This window comes from Sinocyclocheilus grahami, unplaced genomic scaffold, assembly GCF_001515645.1.
Source record: "Sinocyclocheilus grahami isolate Dianchi unplaced genomic scaffold, SAMN03320097.WGS_v1.1 scaffold2605.1, whole genome shotgun sequence".
Taxonomy (NCBI): domain Eukaryota; kingdom Metazoa; phylum Chordata; class Actinopteri; order Cypriniformes; family Cyprinidae; genus Sinocyclocheilus; species Sinocyclocheilus grahami.
In genome coordinates, this window is record NW_015507784.1 from 27,010 (window position 1) to 46,304 (window position 19,295).

Sequence of the window (19,295 nt, forward strand, 5' to 3'; positions counted from 1 at the left end):
TATATATATATAAATTAAATGGGAATTCCCCCGCCCCATTTTTGTGTACTATTTTATTGTATTTTCAAAAGCATTATTATGTGCAAACTTCTTTTTGTTATATTAAAAAAATAATACATTTATTAACCTTGACTGAAATAATGAAATAATCAGAAAAATCTGTTTTTTTTAATGACTTTAAAACTTTTAGACAAAATATTAAAGAAAAATGTTTTCACGTGTTTTATGTTTGATCATATTTGATAAATCAGGATTTTATGGCTCATATACTGTAATATATAGTGAGAATATGGGGCTCATACTTGAGGAAAAACAGCTCAATTTGATTCCAAACGGAGCAAAAATTTGCAATTTGGTGCAGTTGTTATTTATATGGCCAAAAAAAAACTCACAAAACTCTTAACAGATCCAGCTTCTTCATTCTCCCTGAAAGAGCACCAGACTGATGCATTTACTTTTAAAATGTACAATTTATTTCCCCACATGATGACTTTTGTATTGAGTTCAGATCTGACAGAGAAATTCACAGTATTGACCAACAGAAGCTGCCTGATGTTTTAAAATATAAATGAAGGAAACGGCAGTTTAAAAATCAACAAATTCTACATAATACAGAAAAATAAAAGCACAATCGAAGTGTCAGAGAAAGAAGATTCTGCAGGAACACATTCACTCTTCTGCAACTTATCAATGTTATTTTCTGTTAATGTTATAATATCATTACAGTTACTCTTATCACAAACAACATTTCTTGCATTAAACTAATTTCATTTTTTGCGCTCCGTTGCTTACACTCTGTCTGGTTTGAGGCACATGTACTTCGGGCAGCTTGGCTGATAATGTTACCCTGCTGTTGTTCACTCTGTGGCCATCTTTTAAAAAGTATCTTGTAGTTACACATTTCTTCATGACTGTTAGTGATGTTACTGTTACTGAGGTTCTTTGTGCCACACTGCACATTTAAAGCTAATCGGTAATGAAATGATCACCTGCCATGTGTTTGGTACCTGTCAGGTGTTTATAACAGACCCTGCCTTCATCAGTTCACAAAACACAACAGGAATTATTTATATACTATATACAAATACACAAATACTATATTTATTATTTATATACAAATATAATGTGAACTCAGACTCTTTGTGAGATATTGAGTAAAAGTGTTATAGTTAAACCTTTTTAAGCATGTTCCTCACCTTAATGTCTCCAGTTTACAGTGTGAATCCTTCAGTACGTCACATAAGTGTTTCACTCCTGTGTTTTCTATTTGATTCTCACTGAGGTCCAGCGCTCTCAGGTGTGAAAGGTTTGAACACAGAGCTGAAGTCAGGATGAGACACTGTTTCTCTGTAATACTGCATCCACACAGACTGAAGACATCATGGATCTGAGTCATTGTCTTTTCTCTTTCTAAGTTCATGTGTGAGTTAAATATCATAACTAAATGTCATATATCACACTAATACACCAGCAGAAGCATGAAAAATATATTATAGAACCATAAACCAATTCCTAAACAGGATTTGAGGATACTAGATTCAACCCAAGTTTAGACAGTCATCACTCAGTCAAAACAAATGCTTTTTTATATAGGATAGAAAATGATAAATTTTACAAACTTCTGAAAAGAAAAAAAAATCTATTGTGCATGTTTTTGTCCACTTAATTCGGTCTCATTTTGCAGCAAAGTTTTGTCAGATTTCAGCACATAAATCTTTCTGCTCACAGAAATAATAAACCATCAGTCCATTAGCTGACAGTACTTTAGAATCTTTCTTCAAGGGGAAACACCAGAATATTCAGTGCTATACATTTTGTAACTTGTGCCCTGTTGTCTTAATAAATAGTACATTTAAATCACACTGTAAATGCTGTACGGCGTAATGATACTAACTGTAGTTTTTCCAGCTTGCATTGTGAACTGCCCAACAGAACACCAAGGTTTTCAACTCCAGAGTCTCCTAGTTTATTTCCACTCAGGTCCAGCTCTCTCAGGTGTGATGGGTTTGATTTCAGAGCTGAAGTCAGAGCTGAACAATCGTCAGCTTTTATATCACAAGACCTTAACCTGCATTCAGAGAAATGAAACAAATATTTTGTTTTTCATTCTGTTTCATTAATATACCAAAACACTAATTTATTTGTTGTACGTGAATGTTCCTCACCTCAATCGCTCCAGTTTACAGCATGGATCCTTCAGTATATCATACAATTTATTCACTCTTGAGTGGCGAAGTACATTCCTACTGAGGTCCAGTTCTCTCAGGTGTGATGGGTTTGATTTCAGAGCTGAGGTCAGGATGAGACACTGTTTCTCTGTAATACTGCATCCACACAAACTGAAGATGGAAAGAGAAAGACAAAGGTTCAGATCCTTGATGACGTCTTTATAAAAGAGCAACAGAAGACATATAGTCTTTAGTTGTCATAGTTTAACAGTTTTTAAGTTCCAAATGCCAGAAGCTGTTGTTTTCTTCTCATTCATTTTTTTTTTTTAAACTAGAGACATAATTTTTTTTGGTCTCTTGTTCATTGTTGCAGCAAATGTGAATCTCATAATATTTCTGCAGAACACGTACACAACCAGTACAGTTTATCAAATACTTTACATTAAACCCAATTATTTCCTAGTTAGAGATGCCTATTATTAAGTGTGACCAACAGAGAAATACAGTTGCAGTACAGATGCAGTGCTACAGTTTAAATACTGTAAACTGGGCCTGTTTAACTAATCAGTGATTTTTAATCTCTCTGTAACTGCTGTACAGTATAATGTTACTAACGCTAGTATTTCCAGCTTGAATTGTGGGTTCTTCAGTAGATCACTGAGGTTTTTCACTCCAGAGTCTCCTAGTTTATTCACACTGAGGTCCAGTTCTCTCAGGTGTGATGGGTTTGATCTCAGAGCTGAAGTCAGAGCAGAACAACCTTCATCTGTCATATCACAGCCTCTTAACCTATATTAGGAAAAAGAGAAATGCAGAAAATAAAACATTATGTAAAGACATAGAAAGAGAGATCATCTTGACTTCACCAGATCACAAAATACTCAGGCTCTTTACAATATACAGACTATAAAGTGTCTTTGTTTAAAAACTGTTGAAGTGATTTGAATCATTTTGATTCTTGTATGTGAATGTTACTGACCTCAATCTCTCCAGTTTACAGCGTACATCCTTCAGTGTTTCAGATACATGCTTCACTCCTTTGTTTTCTAGTTTATTTCCACTCAGGTCCAGCTCTCTCAGGTGTGAAAAGTTTGAACACAGAGCTGAAGTCAGGATGAGACACTGTTTCTCTGTAATACTGCATCCACACAGACTGAAGACAGAAAGAGAAAAGACAATGAATCACATCTATGAAGATCATCTAAGGTTTTGGAGGATTTGGATTTTTTGCCTGACTGTAATTTGTCATCTGAAAGTCACACGTGAAATTCTCCCGAACAGCCTTTACGGTATAAAGCATTACTTCTTTTCCAGGTGCATTTGCTTCACGTCAATTTTAAGACTGGTTCTTCTGTCAATGTCTCCTTTCACTCAACTGGCAAATATGTTTAGGTCTGCTGTTCCCAGCTACATACAGTAAGGTTTCCTTAGTTAACTACATTAGTTAACATGAATTAATGAAGAACAATACTTCTACAGCATTTTTTAAATAAAAAGTTGTATCTCTTAACATTACGCACTGTGAACTGACATAAACAACGAACATTAAAGATTAATCTGATCAAATTTTTATTAATTAAAGTAGTGCTGTATTGTGTGCTTGCTGCAATAATAAAAAAATAAAAACTGTCCTTGAATTTAAGCAGGACTGAAGGATTAGGTTGAACGTCAGCCGATAAAGATTGGTGGCCGATCTGTTTGGTACATCATTCATTTGCTGTGTTCTGAAACGGGCAGTACAATTTAGCATTTTTGTTTTGAAGAGTTTGTAAGTTCTTTAAGAAAACCATTACTCTCTCTCTCTACAGTAACTGAAATAATTAATAATGACCCATGATCAAAGTGACTTGGCCTACTGTTTAAAGCTAATTGTTATTTTTTGACAATTATTTGTTTTTAATGGCCTGTTTAATTTTAATACTTCACATTGTGATGCCTCTGGCTCAAACAAATAAGAAAATAGTATTATCAAATACATGTTAAATAATGTAAGATACTCACATCAGTGTTTTAAGTGTACAGTGTTTATCCTGCAGTAGAGCAGAGATCTGATTCACTCGTGTGTCTCCTAGTTCACTTTCACTCAGATTCAGTTCTCTCAGGAGTAACGGGTTTTTTCCCACAATTCCAGTCACATACTGACAGGCTTCTTCTGCAGCAGGACTTCTCAAAAACCTGGAAAAGGTAAAGCAGGATTCATTTTCATTCTGAAATAAATGTACACTGCCTTACAAAACATGTTGATAAAACAGAATTCATTATTGTTCCTAATTCCAAGCTCTAGTTACTGTTTTACTTCGAACATAAAAAAGTATTATTATTTGACATCCAAATGTCAAAAAACAGTGATGTCAAAAACCAGAAACACTGCAAATGTCATGAGGAGCAGAAGAGCAAAAGATCTTTCAAGACACCACATGTTTGTGAAGAACTGGAGACTCATAGATCTGCTGCAGAGATACAGTGTTGAGAATCTGGGCTTGATGGAAATTAAACTACAGTGTATTCAGAAAAAGTGAATAAACTACTGAGTATCAGCACATTTAGTGGCTCATAATGTCTATTTAAACAGCACTGTAGCTTATACCACAACACTTTGTCACCAACAACACAGTACCTCAGATGCACCAAATCAAGCTTATTGTATTACTGAAATAATATTATGTATGAATATTTAGCCTGCATGTCATTTAATTTGTATCATCCCATCACATCTCACCTCAGTGTCTTCAGTTGATAGTCTGGATCCTGTAGTAAATCACTGAGCTGCTTCACTCCTGATGGTCCAGGATCATTTCCTGTGAGATCCAGCTCTATCAGGTGTGAAGGGTTTGAACTCAGAGCTGAAGTCAGAGCTTTATAACCTTCTTCAGTGATACTGCAGTCTGAAAGTCTATTTGGAATTTTTTTTTTTATAATAATCAAAAAGTATTATGTGATTTATAGAATTAAAAACATATTTCTTACTGTTAAAATATACATTTTATGATGAATTTTTTTTTTTTACATGCAATCAATGATAATTGAACTCACCTGAGTTTCTTCAGTGTGCAGTTTGTATCTTCTAATGCGTTCTGGAGTTTCTTCACTCCTGAATCCTGCAGATTATTGTTGCTCATGTCAAGTTCTTTCAGACTGGAGTTTGATCTCAGGACTGTAGCGAGAGCTGAACAGCTTTCCTCTGTTAGACCACACTTACGCAGACTAAAATGTTGAACAGGAGAGAATTTACAAAGTACTGTATTATTGTCTTTTGGTCACTGTGCAGTTTATCTCATCTCAATAAGATACTTTAAATGTGAAGCAATAAATGAACACAATACTCACATCAGTGTGTTGAGTTCACAGTGTTTATCCTGCAGTAGAGCAGAGATCTGATTCACTCGTGTGTCTCCTAGTTCATGTTCACTCAGATTCAGCTCTCTCAGGAGTAACGGGTTTTTACCCAGATGTTTAATCAGATACTGACAGGCTTCATCTGCAGCAGGACTTTGTAACAACCTGGAGAGAGAAGTACACTGACACTTCACAACTGTACATTACAGAGCTGCCTTCTACAACGAGATGAAGATCAGGAGACAATGAAGATCATCTTGATACACTTGGTAGGCTTTTCACACCACAAATACAACATAAAAGACAAAAGGAAATCGGCCTCTTTTTATATAAAAGCTCGTAATTAAATTTGACAAGTATAATCCAAAATAACCATTAAACTAAAATCATTGCAAACAGAAATAATAAATGTATTAAATTATTTCAATCTTTTCACAAATCATAGTTCTTATTTATTAAAAAAGAACTGAATTCAAAGGTAAGATGTGGTAAATTAATGTAGATGTAGGTACATGTAAAAGATGGACACAGAGATAAAAGATGGTTTGATGGTTTAATTGCTTTTCAGCTAAAAGCTTACATTTATTGCACTGAAGGACACTCACCTCAGTGTTTTCAGTGAATAGGTTTGATCCTGTAGTAAATCACTGAGCTGCTCCACTCCTGATTGTCCAGGATCATTTCCTGTGAGATCCAGCTCTATCAGGTGTGAAGGGTTTGATCTCAGAGCTGAAGCCAGAGCTTTATAACCTTCTTCACTGATACTGCAGTCTGAGAGTCTAGAAAAAAAAAACATGATTTAAAAGTAACATTGTGGTTCAAATTCATCCATTCATTCAGTGCACAATCACAATTAATGTAAGAGTTGATTAGAAAAATGAATGCATGGTTCTGATTGGCTACAGATGTGTTGATTATTTTGAATAACTGCACAGTTAAAGTAGTTCCAGGCAGGTCTTGACTGCATTACAGTTTCATATCACTTCATCAGATTACTTTCCTAACAGTCTACAACAGCAAAATAACCAAAACCCCTGAAGATAATGACCAAGGAGACAATAGGATAAAAAAAAAAATGAAATGAAATGGCACGTCTTATTCAGGCTAAGAACCATTTATTAATTAGTTCATTGCTTTATACGCATTAAAAAATCAATTGGTTCTTTTAGTAGCATGAACATTTTTTTTTTCAAACTGGGAATACATTTTATACAGAAAGTAAGCAAAGAACATCTCCATCACTGAAGCCATCAATGACTAGCATGAGTTCTGTCCTCTTACAAAAACTCCCATTAAAATCAAGTCTAGACTGCAAAATGATGAGTGAGTGCATGCCATAAACTGAACAAAAGTCCAACATTTTCACTAATCTAAACACCTTTGGATCTGGCACATGTATATGCTCAACACAAACGTGTGATTGGTTACAATGCTACACGCTTTTTATGGAACATGCCTAAAAAGAAAATCTGATGTAACATCAGCAGATCTAAATTAAATCTTGAATTTGGGGTGAATGTTTGCTTATTTTAGTGTCATTTTTTGCCCCAAGTCCCCGTTAATTTTCAACCCTACTTGGGTTATGTACAGTATTAGAAATATACTTAAGAAAGTAAGAGACTGATTTTTACATTATGTGCTTTGTTTCAAAATGTCATCCTTTTATAGGAAAAATATAATTGTGAACAAATGTTATAGCTATTTTATTTATTTGTTTATTTTATTACTGTGATAAGAGATAACACTGTTGTGAGGTTAATAATGACATGACTTGTGTAAAAATGCACAAATGTGTTCTCTATGCACAGTTAGTAAATGAAAATCACTGTCTACAACAAAAACAACACAGTATTATTCAATTATTTCCACTATTGGAGGTGAACCGATTAAAATCTAGATATACATACATACATACACATATATATATATATATACTGTATATATATATGTGTTGAATGATGGTGAATTGTACTCACTTGAGTATCTTCAGCTCACACACAGGATTCTTCAGTCCCTCACAGATCTCTTTGACTCCTGAGTCCAGCAGACGGCTGTTGTTCAGGTTCATCTCTTTCAGGATGGTTTTGGAGGAGAGAACAGTAGCTAGAACTGAACAGCTTTTCTCTGTCAGCTTACAATTATTCAGCCTGAACACAAAAACAGCATTATTTATAATTCAGCACATATTCGACACACAACAAATCAACAATTCTTCATATCTGCTCACACATGTGACTGACAGTCTAATAATGAATAAACAGAAGTTATAATGTATAAATCATGTTGACTCACTTCATTTTCTCCAGTTTACTATGAGAGTCCATCAAAAGAGCTGAGAGTTTCTCCCCGCCCAGATCTCCTAATTTATCTTCACTCAGATCCAGTTCTTTCAGCAGTAATGGACTTTTACCCAGAACTTTAGTGAGATAATCACACGCTTCCTGTGCAGCAGGACTTTTCAGAAACCTACAGGAAGCAGAATTACAGATTAGATAATATTCCAATTTTATGCCTTTAAGAGCTCCCATTCTGAATGAATCTCTAAACAGAGTAGAATAATTAACTACAAACATTTGTCTCAATGAATTAAACTAAAATTAAATTTACAGCATGCAATAAAGATAAAACAACACACAGAATAAAAACATATGCCATTTTCATGTATAAGCAAACACCAGAAACAGAAAGTACAGAAATGTGTTTTCACTTATTACTTCCTTACACATAAACAGAACACATAAAACAGCATATCTTTAATTACAGCAGATGATCAAAATAAAACATGGCCAAAAATAATACTGACAGAAAATGATAATGTGATATAATTTGTCTAAACACACGTGACACCAGCTGACAAATACACCGAATCATCATCAGATGAACACAAATATACCACAACTGCTTATCTGTGAAAATATTCGATGAAAATCCATTATCAGTGCTATAATAATAACTGAATTTTCCCAGTGATCAGCCAATAATATCTCAGCCACCTAAATACTGTGCACCTCTACTCCAGTGTAGTATTAATGTAAAATGTGTGTAATATGTGGTTGAAGTTACAGTTATGATAATTGTCTCCAGTTTCACTGAGAACATTTGTATTATTAAAATAAAAGAAATAAGCACAATCAGTTATTTTTTACATTGTATTACAAAACTCTGAGAAAAACTGTTACAAAAAAAAAAAGAAACATCAATGTTTATTTTTAAATATCTGAAAGCTTTTATTACCCGATGGTCTTTAATGAACAGTTTGGATCCTGTATTAAATCACTGAGCTGCTTTACTCCTGATTGTCCAGGATCATTTCCTGTGAGATCCAGCTCTATCAGGTGTGAAGGGTTTGATCTCAGAGCTGAAGCCAGAGCTTTATAACCTTCTTCACTGATACTGCAGTCTGAAAGTCTGTATATGAAAGAATTGGTTAAGTACTTCATGATCTACACTAAATAAGCAAAATGCATATAAAGTGACATCATTATTTAAATCATAAGACATTTTTTACTAATAATTATATTTTTAAAAGTAATTATAAAAAGCATTGCCATGGAAAGTGTGAAAATGTGTTAATAATTGCATTTTAACTTTTAAAAAGCTCACCCCACAGATAAGCAACAAATGCCTTAACGATAGCATCTACTTAATTAGATTTTGTAATATTTCATAGAATAAAGATGGCAATGTACAAAAATAATTACAGCCTCCATAGCCTTAATCATTTGTCATGACAAATGGACATTTATAAATGCATGTTATCATGTAGAAATATAAATAAATGAAGATACACACTTCAGTTTCTCTAATCTGCATTGTTTGTTTTCCAACAGATGACAGATCTTCTCTATTCCTGAGTCTCCTAGTTTATTTCCACTCAGATCCAGCTCGATCAGGTTTGAAGGGTTCGAATTAAATGCTGAAGTCAGAGCAGCACAACCTTCTGCTGTAATACTGTTATTATTCAGCCTGCAGAGAAAGAAAAAGAGAGGAAATATTCTTCAGTTTATCTCAAAACCTTCTTTAATGAACAGCAATGACATTCTTCAATGCTTTTGCTTGTATTGTTGTTATTTGAAGTTAATAAATGCAAAATTTTCACCTTAACCAGTTATTGAATGTAAAACATAAAAGAAAATGCTATATATTAAAGATACTTCGGCTTCACTTTATATTAGGTGTCTTTGACTACTATGTGCATACAGTACAAATAATAAAAAGATTAATTGTTAGGTACAATGTACTTATTGTGCTCAAAGTAAAATAAATGACATCTGTTCATCATATGAAGCAATCAAGTCTCTTCAGAAAATTTGGACTAAACCAATCAATTCATATAGATTAGTTTTATGAACTTTTTTTAAGGATCAAAATGGTAGTTGTCCAGACTGTCAATGGAGGGACAGAAATTGCTCAGATTTCATTAATCAACACAAACTCAGCACACCTGAAGAAACGATAGGTGCATAGGAAAAATAGTCCAACAACACTGTCGAATCAAAAATATAAAAATATGCAATCTTGCATATTTTTTGAATTCAGATTTCATTTAAAAAATATCTTAATTTGTGTTCCGAAGAAGAACGAAAGTCTTACGAGTTTGGAATGACACGAGGGTGAGTAAATGATGACAGAATTTTCATTTTTGTGTGAACAACCCCTTTAACGCATATATAAAAAATACATTCATGCATTTGCTAAATTTTGATGCTGCTTAAATTGTCTCCATTTTTAATCATGCTGTATTATCTGCTCCACAATCTCGTATATCTACTGTTCTTTTACTAAAGCTCCCTCTGCACCTATACCTTTCTGGCAGTCATTTGACTTGTGCCTGGCGCTGAGGCAAAGTTCAGTGCATGCCTAAAACATCTGTGATGTGGCTGTAAAGAGACAGTTCTATGTCTAAATAAGTCAGAAACAGCAGTTGTGAGCAGGTGGCCAAAGAGGTGGCCAAGAGAACTTTATCAATTTAAATGTTAGTACATAGTGGCTGATAACACTTAATATAAAGAGGGCCCAATACTTCCAAAACAAAGTATACATTTACTCACTGAAGTTTGTTGAATTGACAGTGTTTGTCCTCCAGTACAGCAGCGAGATAATTCACAAATTTTATGTCAAGTTTATGCCCACTCAGATTCAGCTCTCTCATAAATAAGGGATTACTACCCATAATTCCAGGCACATACTGACAGGCTTTCTCTGCAGCAGAACTCAAAAACCTGGAGAAGAGAAGATGAAGCAGGATTCAATTCAACAGAACTTGGTGTAATCAATAGTCAGCTTTTAAAACAGCACAATTAGTTGTTGGAACAAAGTTAGTGAAATAAAATGTATATGAATAATTCACCTCCATATAAGGTGAATTTTGTATCATTTGTATCATTATTTTGTATCATTTAATCATGACTCACCTCAGTTTTAGTTTACAGTTTTTACCCTGTAGTAAATCACTGAGCTCCTTCACTCCTGATGGTCCAGGATCATTTCCTGTGAGATCCAGCTCTATCAGGTGTGAAGGGTTTGATCTCAGAGCTGAAGCCAGAGCTTTATAACCTTCTTCAGTGATACTGCAGTCTGAAAGTCTACAGAAAAGGGATTTGAAAATCAGATTGAAATTTATTATACAGTTAATATCACTGCAAAATATCAATAATATCACTTTTTCTTCCTGATTAGTGAAGAACAACAATCAAAAATGGTTGATTGAACTCACCTGAGTTTCTTCAGTGTGCAGTTTGTATCTTCTAATGCGTTCTGGAGTTTCTTCACTCCTGAATCCTGCAGATTATTGTCGCTCATGTCAAGCTCTTTCAGACTGGAGTTTGATCTCAGGACTGTAGCGAGAGCTGAACAGCTTTCCTCTGTTAGACCACACTTACGCAGACTAAAATGTTAAACAGGAGAAAATGAATTTACCAAAACAAAGTTCTTGATTCCATCATTTAGTGATGACTGAAAATTATGTTTTTAATGACCTGATACTTTTAACGTACTTATCTACAATAATAACTGAACACAATACTCACGTCAGTGTGTTGAGTTGACAGTGTTTATCCTGCAGTAGAGCAGAGATCTGATTCACTCGTGTGTCTCCTAGCTTCTGTTCACTCAGATTCAGCTCTCTCAGGAGTAACGGGTTTTTACCCACAATTCCAGTCACAAACTGACAGGCTTCATCTGCAGCAGGACTTTGCAACAACCTGGACATAATAGAAGTACATTGATATTACCTACCATCAGTGTTGGGGAGTAACTAGTTACATGTAACGGAATTACGTAATTTAATTACAAAATAAAAGTAATTGTAATCAGTTACAGTTGCTAAGAAAAAATGTGTAATTAAATTACAGTTACTTATGAAAATGTTAAGGATTACAAAGAGGGTTACATCTGATTTTTTTCCACACACACTCCCACATACAGATTTAATTGAGTTCTTTCATAAGTTGCAGTGACTGCTTTAAAATATGAAACACCAATGTTTCAGAAGTTTATAACATGCTTATCTGATAGGGTTTATGTATATGCTTTATTTTTTTAAGATTAACTGTTTTTTCTAAGGCATTGTTAGATTCCAGTGTTTCCTGTCATATATATGCAAAGATTTGATTTCAAAAACAGTATCATAGCTATCAAACTATTTCTTGTTATGATTTTAATATGTATTTAACCTCAGAATGATTTTAAAGTAAGTCTGAAATCTACAGCTGGATCATGAACAATGGGTACTGATCCATCCTTGAGTTTTAACTTAACAAAACCTGCCTTGAATTGTCGCTCATTCAGAAAGCTGCCTGGAGTAAAATGATTTGTGCAGCCAGACATAAACAAATTTAGTGAAAGTGAATTGAATTGACATATGGCTAAGTATGGTGTCCCATACTCAAAATTTGTGCTCTGCATTTAACCCATCCAAGTGCACACACACAGCAGTGAACACAGTTACATTACTTTAATAAAGTAATTGAAAAGTTACACTACTTATTACATTTTAAGTAGGGTAACTTGTAATCTGTAACCTATTACATTTCCAAAGTAACCTTCCCAACACTGCCTACCATACAGTGATTTATGTTGTGCAAGGGACTCATTTCAGGGAGTCATTTCAAAGCTTATATAAATATCTTTTTGACAATTAATTTTTTTTAACCTAAAATATTTTTAGGACTGTTGAATGTTATTATTTTAAGAACACTCACCTCAGTGTCTTCAGTTGATAGTCTGGATCCTGTAGTAAATCACTGAGCTGCTTCACTCCTGATGGTCCAGGATCATTTCCTCTGAGATCCAGCTCTATCAGGTGTGAAGGGTTTGATCTCAGAGCTGAAGCCAGAGCTTTATAACCTTCTTCAGTGATACTGCAGTCTGAAAGTCTAGAAAAAATAAAAACACAAATTTAAATTAACATTGCAGCTGAGATGAATTCATCACTGTAATATCAATAAATATGACTAAATCACACTACAGTTTACCTTATCAGATATGCCACAGTTTTATTCTGCTAAGATTAATTTATTATATAATGATGACCAGGGATCTGTTATTGTTGAATATGGGTGGTTTGAGTTTGTTCTAAATTTAATCTTAAATTTTGGTTATTAATTCATATAGGTTATTATAAAGGCCTGTTCACTCCAAGATGAAAGCAGGTGAAAGTGTGTGTGTGTGTGTGTGTGTGTGCGTGTGTGTGGTGTGGGTAAAGCCAAACCCAAAGTTAAAATAACTTAAAAAACTAAAGCCCTAAGCTTTCACTTTCTTAATTACTGCAATGTATCAATACAAATACAATTATATGCCTCTAAGCTCTGCATAAATGTAGTCTTTCATTCTGTTTCTAATGGAAACAACTTAAAACATAGCATAAAGCCTCGTTCACACCAGGATGATTATCGCGTGGGCTTATTGCCGACGTTTTTCGACGCGTCTTTTGTGTTCATATCCAAGCGATTTTCTCTGGCGATGAGCCGAGTGAACGTGCAAATTCACTCCCTGACATTAGATGGCGCTTAATGAAAAACAGAAATACTCCGGTACACATCGAATCCTATTTGATCTGCAATTCCTCTCCATAACAACTCCCTCTTATCCAGATTTTTGTAGTCGCTGTCGTGTTTGTCATAAAGCCCTTTGTGTTCAGACACCAATGAGACCAGCAGCTCTACATTCATCTGGCCTCTATGCATCTTCTCGGTCTACTTTCTTCCTCTTCGTCGTTAGGTATCATTAATGTGTGCTCGGCAAGACCGTTTTGTGCTTGAGTGCCACCAAGTCGTGTTTTACTGTAACTTCAGCAGCTCCAGGCACGTGAACAAAAGCGCCAATCTCATCGGTCGGCCAGTTTTTAACGCGGCGCGGCAAACCCAAAAAAACAAGCCTGAGGCGTTTTTTTTTTTAAATTATGCTTTTACGCCTCGTGTTTTGTGCGTCGGTGTGCACACTCACATTGGCGCCCTTTGTTTAGTCACGAGGCGTTAAACGTCGGCGATAATCGCGCACAATATTCGTCCCGGTGTGAACAAGCCTTAAGGCTAAAACTGCACCTTATCTCTGCACTGAAAGCACATTATATGACACAGTTCTCAGTACTTCATCAAAGAAATGTGCTGCACCTGAGACACAGATTACCTAGACAGAAGTCATTTTCACAAGAAGCTAAAAATTCATATTTAGTCAAATTTTGGACTTTAAGCTAGAGTCCTAGCTTTAAAAAAAATTGTGGAACTTAATTATCAAGAGTAAAAACTATATTTTTTAGTCTTTTGGAAGCAGCATTCAAAACAGATGAAGAAACATGACAGAGGAAGAAATAAAGATAAACAGTACTTACATGTTTTCAAACAGTTCATCCTATTTAACCAATCCTATCCATATTTTTATTGAATGGAATTTATTACCACTAAAGATGCTCAATATCAATCTTCAATGCCTGTTCCTGATTCTCCTTCAGCTATTCAATGTCACTAAACCAAATAGTCTGTTTGTGAGCCACCAATTTATAGTTTAATGTGTTGGCTGAGGGCATGTTAACAAAGTGAGAATCTTATTGGTTGGCCAGCTTTCTTTACAATTCAATGGAAAAAAGAACCCCTCTCCATAAAAAAAGAAAAAAATCACACTGACATAATGTAAATGTTCGTGTCAGCTTAAATGAACAGCAGTTTATGGTGAAATTGTACTCACTTGAGTATCTTCAGCTCACACACAGGCTTCCTCAAACCCTTACAGATCTCTTTGACTCCTGAGTCCAGCAGACGGCTGTTGTTCAGGTTCATCTCTTTCAGGATGGTTTTGGAGGAGAGAACAGTAGCTAGAACTGAACAGCTTTTCTCTGTCTGTTCACAATTATTCAGCCTAAACACAAAAAACAGCATTATTTAGTATTCAGCACATATTCAACACACATCAGATCATCAGGTCTTCATATTTGCTTCACATGTAACTGGAAGTCCTTTATAATGACTAAACAGAGATGTTATAATGTATAGATGATGTTGACTCACTTCATTTTCTCCAGTTTGCTGTGAGAGTCCATCAAAAGAGCAGAGAGTTTCTCCCCATCCAGGTCTCCTAATTTATCTTCACTCAGATCCAGTTCTTTCAGTAATAATGGACTTTTACCCAGAACTTTAGTGAGATACTCGCACGCTTCCTGTGCAGCAGGACTTTTTAAGAACCTAAAAGTAGAAGAACTTTGATTCGATAGTCATGCTATAATTTAATGTCATTTGCAGCTCTCATCCTCCTTATGGGTCCAGTTTAGTATTAACTTCATATTTATGATAACTGTCTCCAGTTCTACTGAGAAAATATAATTTGTAAAATTAGTATAAATTAGTAAAAATGCAAAAGAAAACTTGAGTTCCAGACTCGTGAAATTCAGTTCTGTGATGGTATTGCATTTCTTTAAATTGAAATTCAGTAAATTTTGTAATTTCAAAATTATCACCTGATGGTCTTTAATTTACAGCATCCACCCTGTAGTAAAACATTGAGCTGCTTCACTCCTGATTGTCCAGGATCATTTCCTGTGAGATCCAGCTCTATCAGGTGTGAAGGGTTTGATCTCAGAGCTGAAGCCAGAGCTTTATAACCTTCTTCACTGATACTGCAGTCTGAAAGTCTATATATAAAAAAGATTGCTTTAATAATATCACATGCTTCACATACATTTCTAAATATTTTGTATAAAATGTCATGTTGTAAGTAGTTAAAGAAAAGTTTAAAATTATTATTTTAGTCTTGATAGCCATCTATATTATCATTTGACTTAACCATATAGACATCTTGTAATGTATTCTGTATCTTTGTGGTTTTGAGAACTTGTCTCTTGTTAGTCTAATTCCCTTTGTGTATTTAAGCCTCTGTGTTTTCTGTGTTCACTCTCTTTCTAGTTTATTTCCACTCAGATCCAGCTCTATCAGGTTTGAAGGATTTAAATTAAATGCTGAAGTCAGAGCAACACAACCTTCTGCTGTAATACTGTTATTATTCAGCCTGCAGAGAAAGAAAACAAAGACAGGAAACAGTATTCAATTTATCTCAAAACCTTCTTTAATAAACAACAGTCAGTTTTAGTCCAAAACAACTGAAAATATAACATCAAAATAATGTTATGTTTGAAAGATACAGTATTTTACATACAGAAATATTAAACCACGTACAATACTCACATCAGTGTGTTGAGTGTACAGTGTTTATCCTGCAGTAGAGCAGAGATCTGATTCACTCGTGTGTCTCCTAGTTCATGTTCACTCAGATTCAGCTCTCTAAGGAGTAACGGGTTTTTACCCACAATTCCAGTCACATACTGACAGGCTTCATCTGCAGCAGGACTCAAAAACCTGCAGAAGAGAAGATGAAGCAGAATTCAATTCAGTTCTCTACTAAACTTGGCATAATGAAAAATCTAGAAATTACTGCTTAAAACCTATTAAAACTTATAATACAAATCACCATTAACAATAACAGATTACTGAACTGGTGAAATATTTTTTCTATCAAAAATAATCCTGCCTATCATTCATTTTGTATTGTTTCATCACATCTCACCTCAGTGTCTTCAGCTGATAGTTTGGATCCTGTAGTAAATCATTGAGCTCCTTCACTCCTGATTGTCCAGGATCATTTCCTGTGAGATCCAGCTCTATCAGGTGTGAAGGGTTTGATCTCAGAGCTGAAGCCAGAGCTTTATAACCATCTTCAGTGATACTGCAGTTAGAGAGTCTAGAACAGGAATGAAAATGTAACACTCAGGCTAATCAGTTATTCTATAAATGTCCTGAACAATATAAATCAAATAGAATTTGTTTCTAGAATTAATTCAAAAATGAGTTGCAAAGCTACAACTGGAAGCAAACAAAAAGAGACATTTAATAATTTAGACATCAACTCACCTGAGTTTCTCCAGTTTACAGTTCTCTTTCAGTCCATCAGAGAGCAGCTTCACTCCTGAATCCTGTAGATTATTATTGCTCAAGTCAAGATCCTTCAGACTGCTGGAGTCTGAATTGAGAACTGAGCTTAGAGCTGAACAGCTTTTCACTGTTAGATCACACTTACTGAGCCTGAAAATAATATAAAAAAATCAATAATATGGATACATAACTGTACCATTTTTGTTGGAAGCAGAGGTGTTGAGAGTGAAGCAGCACCAGAGAAATCAGCAGATTACCCCTGAAATTAGATCATTAATGTATTTTCCCCTCCAACCTCAAATATGTCAGATGTTAAATTGTTTACCTTTGTAAGGCTGTAACTGTATGTTTATGGATAATGACAAAAAAGGTACACAAACATCTTAGTAAACTTTCGATTCAAAGTTGAATAAAAATAAATACATATATATTAGTGCTGTCAAACAATTAATCGTGATTAACTGCATCCAAAATAAAAGTTTTTGTTTACAGAATATATGTGTGTGTACTGTGTATATTTATTATGTATATATAAATACACACATGCATATATATATATATATTTAAGAAAAATGTTATGTTCGTATATTAAATATATTTATATATAATATAAATTAAATGAATATAAATATATACATATACATGTACATATTTTCAAAATATATATTGTATGTGTGTGTCTTTATATATACACAATAAATATACACCGCACACATATATTCTGTAAACAAAAACTTTTATTTTGGATGTGATTAATAGCCATTACTCGTTTTATAGCACTAATATATATATTAGCACTAATTGGTCATTTTTTATATATAACATTTTTTATATTTTTTCCAGTGATTGCTGTGGTCTTAGAGTGTAGCTGATGGTGAAATGTACTCACTTGAGTATCTTCAGTTCACACACAGGATTCCTCAGTCCCTCACAGATCTCTTTGACTCCTGAGTCCAGCAGACGGCTGTTGTTCAGGTTCATCTCTTTCAGGATGGTTTTGGAGGAGAGAACAGTAGCTAGAACTGAACAGCTTTTCTCTGTCAGCTCACAATTATTCAGCCTGAACACAAAAACAGCATTTTTATTTATCTTATTCAGCACATGCAATATTTAGCACGCCTTATATCAACAGTTTTTTTTAATGTTATAATACATTATATATATTTATAATGAATAAAACATTTATAATTTATTATACTGTATGATATATTATATATTTAACTTATAAAATGTAACTATGCAGGGCTTTAGTCCTCAAAAAGTTCAGCTCAAGATTAGAAGAGAGGGGTTACTACGTGAACATTGGCCAGCAAGTGCAATAGCCGTCATTTCAACATCTCTGTTAAGTATAGACCCGATATAGTCCGGCTATGTGTAACCCACTTCTAGCCCAAATAACCTTGAATTTGGTTTAATGTTGTTTTTTGGCAAAATAATTTGTGAGATGTATGATATTCCATCAAGTAAGCAAAGTCAACATCGTTTACAAGGTGTTTGGTTTCATTTCTTTGACATGTTCAATACGTAACCTGTGCATAGCGATGATTTAGCTCGTAGTCAGAGCGGCTATCTGTAGCCCACTTATAGTCAAACCTGATTCACTGTAGTTTTTGGCCAGGCAGCGCATGAGATGCTTGATATCCCATCATGTTTGCAGTGTCAATAATATCTAAAAAGATATACAAGTGTCATTTCATGACATGGTCTATGTAGCCACGATTTAGCTCTAAATTGGACGGGTGTAGTCTGCTTTTAGCCCACCTGGCGAAATCGAGGCAATCCGTGGTCTAATTTTAACGGCTTGGTTATAGCCCTATACCAGTAACCAGACCAGCGATAAGCATGGCCAAAATAGCCTTAAAATTGTTTACATGCAATTTTCACCCACGCAGCTTCGTATCAAATGCAAGTAAACAATTGAAACATTTAAATTAGCATTATTTTATATTTTATTTAATTATTTTACAGCATTATTAAATATAGCATTATTTATTATGCCAGAATGCTCATTTAAATGATTCAAACGTTTACTTGCATTTAATAATATGATGTCATGCATCCCACAATCTGTTAAATGTTACATTCATACACATTATAAGATATTATTTATTTTCGGCTGTCTTTCATTTTATAAATAAAAATGCAATTACAATTCCCAACCGCTAGATTGACAGCCCAAATTTAGCCTTGTTTTAGCCTAGATGTCTGGGCTGTGTTTAGACAGCTAATAGACGTCTTTTAAATGCAAAATTGCTTGCTAGGTGGTGACCATAAGTCTGAATGGACAGCCATGAAATGGGAAGTCCCACAAGGCTCTGTTCTCGCACTGTTCCTGTTCAATTTGTGATGCGATCTGGAAAAACCCGTCGGATGT

At 34.5% G+C, this 19,295-nt stretch overlaps 1 protein-coding gene across 1 annotated transcript in view; it reads right to left on the reverse strand.

Moving 5' to 3' along the window:
- LOC107575387 (protein NLRC5-like) overlaps positions 1–17,981 on the reverse strand; it is a gene marked incomplete at its 5' end in the record, with an annotated part of 19,044 nt that extends 1,063 nt beyond the window's left edge. The window contains 27 exons of the mRNA XM_016261771.1: positions 1,197–1,370; positions 1,895–1,988; positions 2,248–2,339; positions 2,784–2,907; positions 3,266–3,321; positions 4,170–4,343; positions 4,888–5,061; positions 5,202–5,372; positions 5,496–5,669; positions 6,110–6,283; positions 7,481–7,651; positions 7,797–7,970; positions 8,739–8,912; positions 9,297–9,470; positions 10,556–10,726; positions 10,919–11,089; positions 11,221–11,391; positions 11,534–11,707; positions 12,707–12,880; positions 14,688–14,858; positions 15,008–15,181; positions 15,454–15,516; positions 15,888–16,001; positions 16,178–16,348; positions 16,557–16,614; positions 17,067–17,071; positions 17,811–17,981. Coding sequence (XP_016117257.1) covers positions 1,197–1,370; positions 1,895–1,988; positions 2,248–2,339; positions 2,784–2,907; positions 3,266–3,321; positions 4,170–4,343; positions 4,888–5,061; positions 5,202–5,372; positions 5,496–5,669; positions 6,110–6,283; positions 7,481–7,651; positions 7,797–7,970; positions 8,739–8,912; positions 9,297–9,470; positions 10,556–10,726; positions 10,919–11,089; positions 11,221–11,391; positions 11,534–11,707; positions 12,707–12,880; positions 14,688–14,858; positions 15,008–15,181; positions 15,454–15,516; positions 15,888–16,001; positions 16,178–16,348; positions 16,557–16,614; positions 17,067–17,071; positions 17,811–17,981 — 3,888 coding nt within the window. The remainder of the gene's footprint in view (positions 1–1,196; positions 1,371–1,894; positions 1,989–2,247; positions 2,340–2,783; positions 2,908–3,265; positions 3,322–4,169; positions 4,344–4,887; positions 5,062–5,201; positions 5,373–5,495; positions 5,670–6,109; positions 6,284–7,480; positions 7,652–7,796; positions 7,971–8,738; positions 8,913–9,296; positions 9,471–10,555; positions 10,727–10,918; positions 11,090–11,220; positions 11,392–11,533; positions 11,708–12,706; positions 12,881–14,687; positions 14,859–15,007; positions 15,182–15,453; positions 15,517–15,887; positions 16,002–16,177; positions 16,349–16,556; positions 16,615–17,066; positions 17,072–17,810) is intronic.
- Between the last annotated feature and the right edge of the window lie 1,314 nt (positions 17,982–19,295).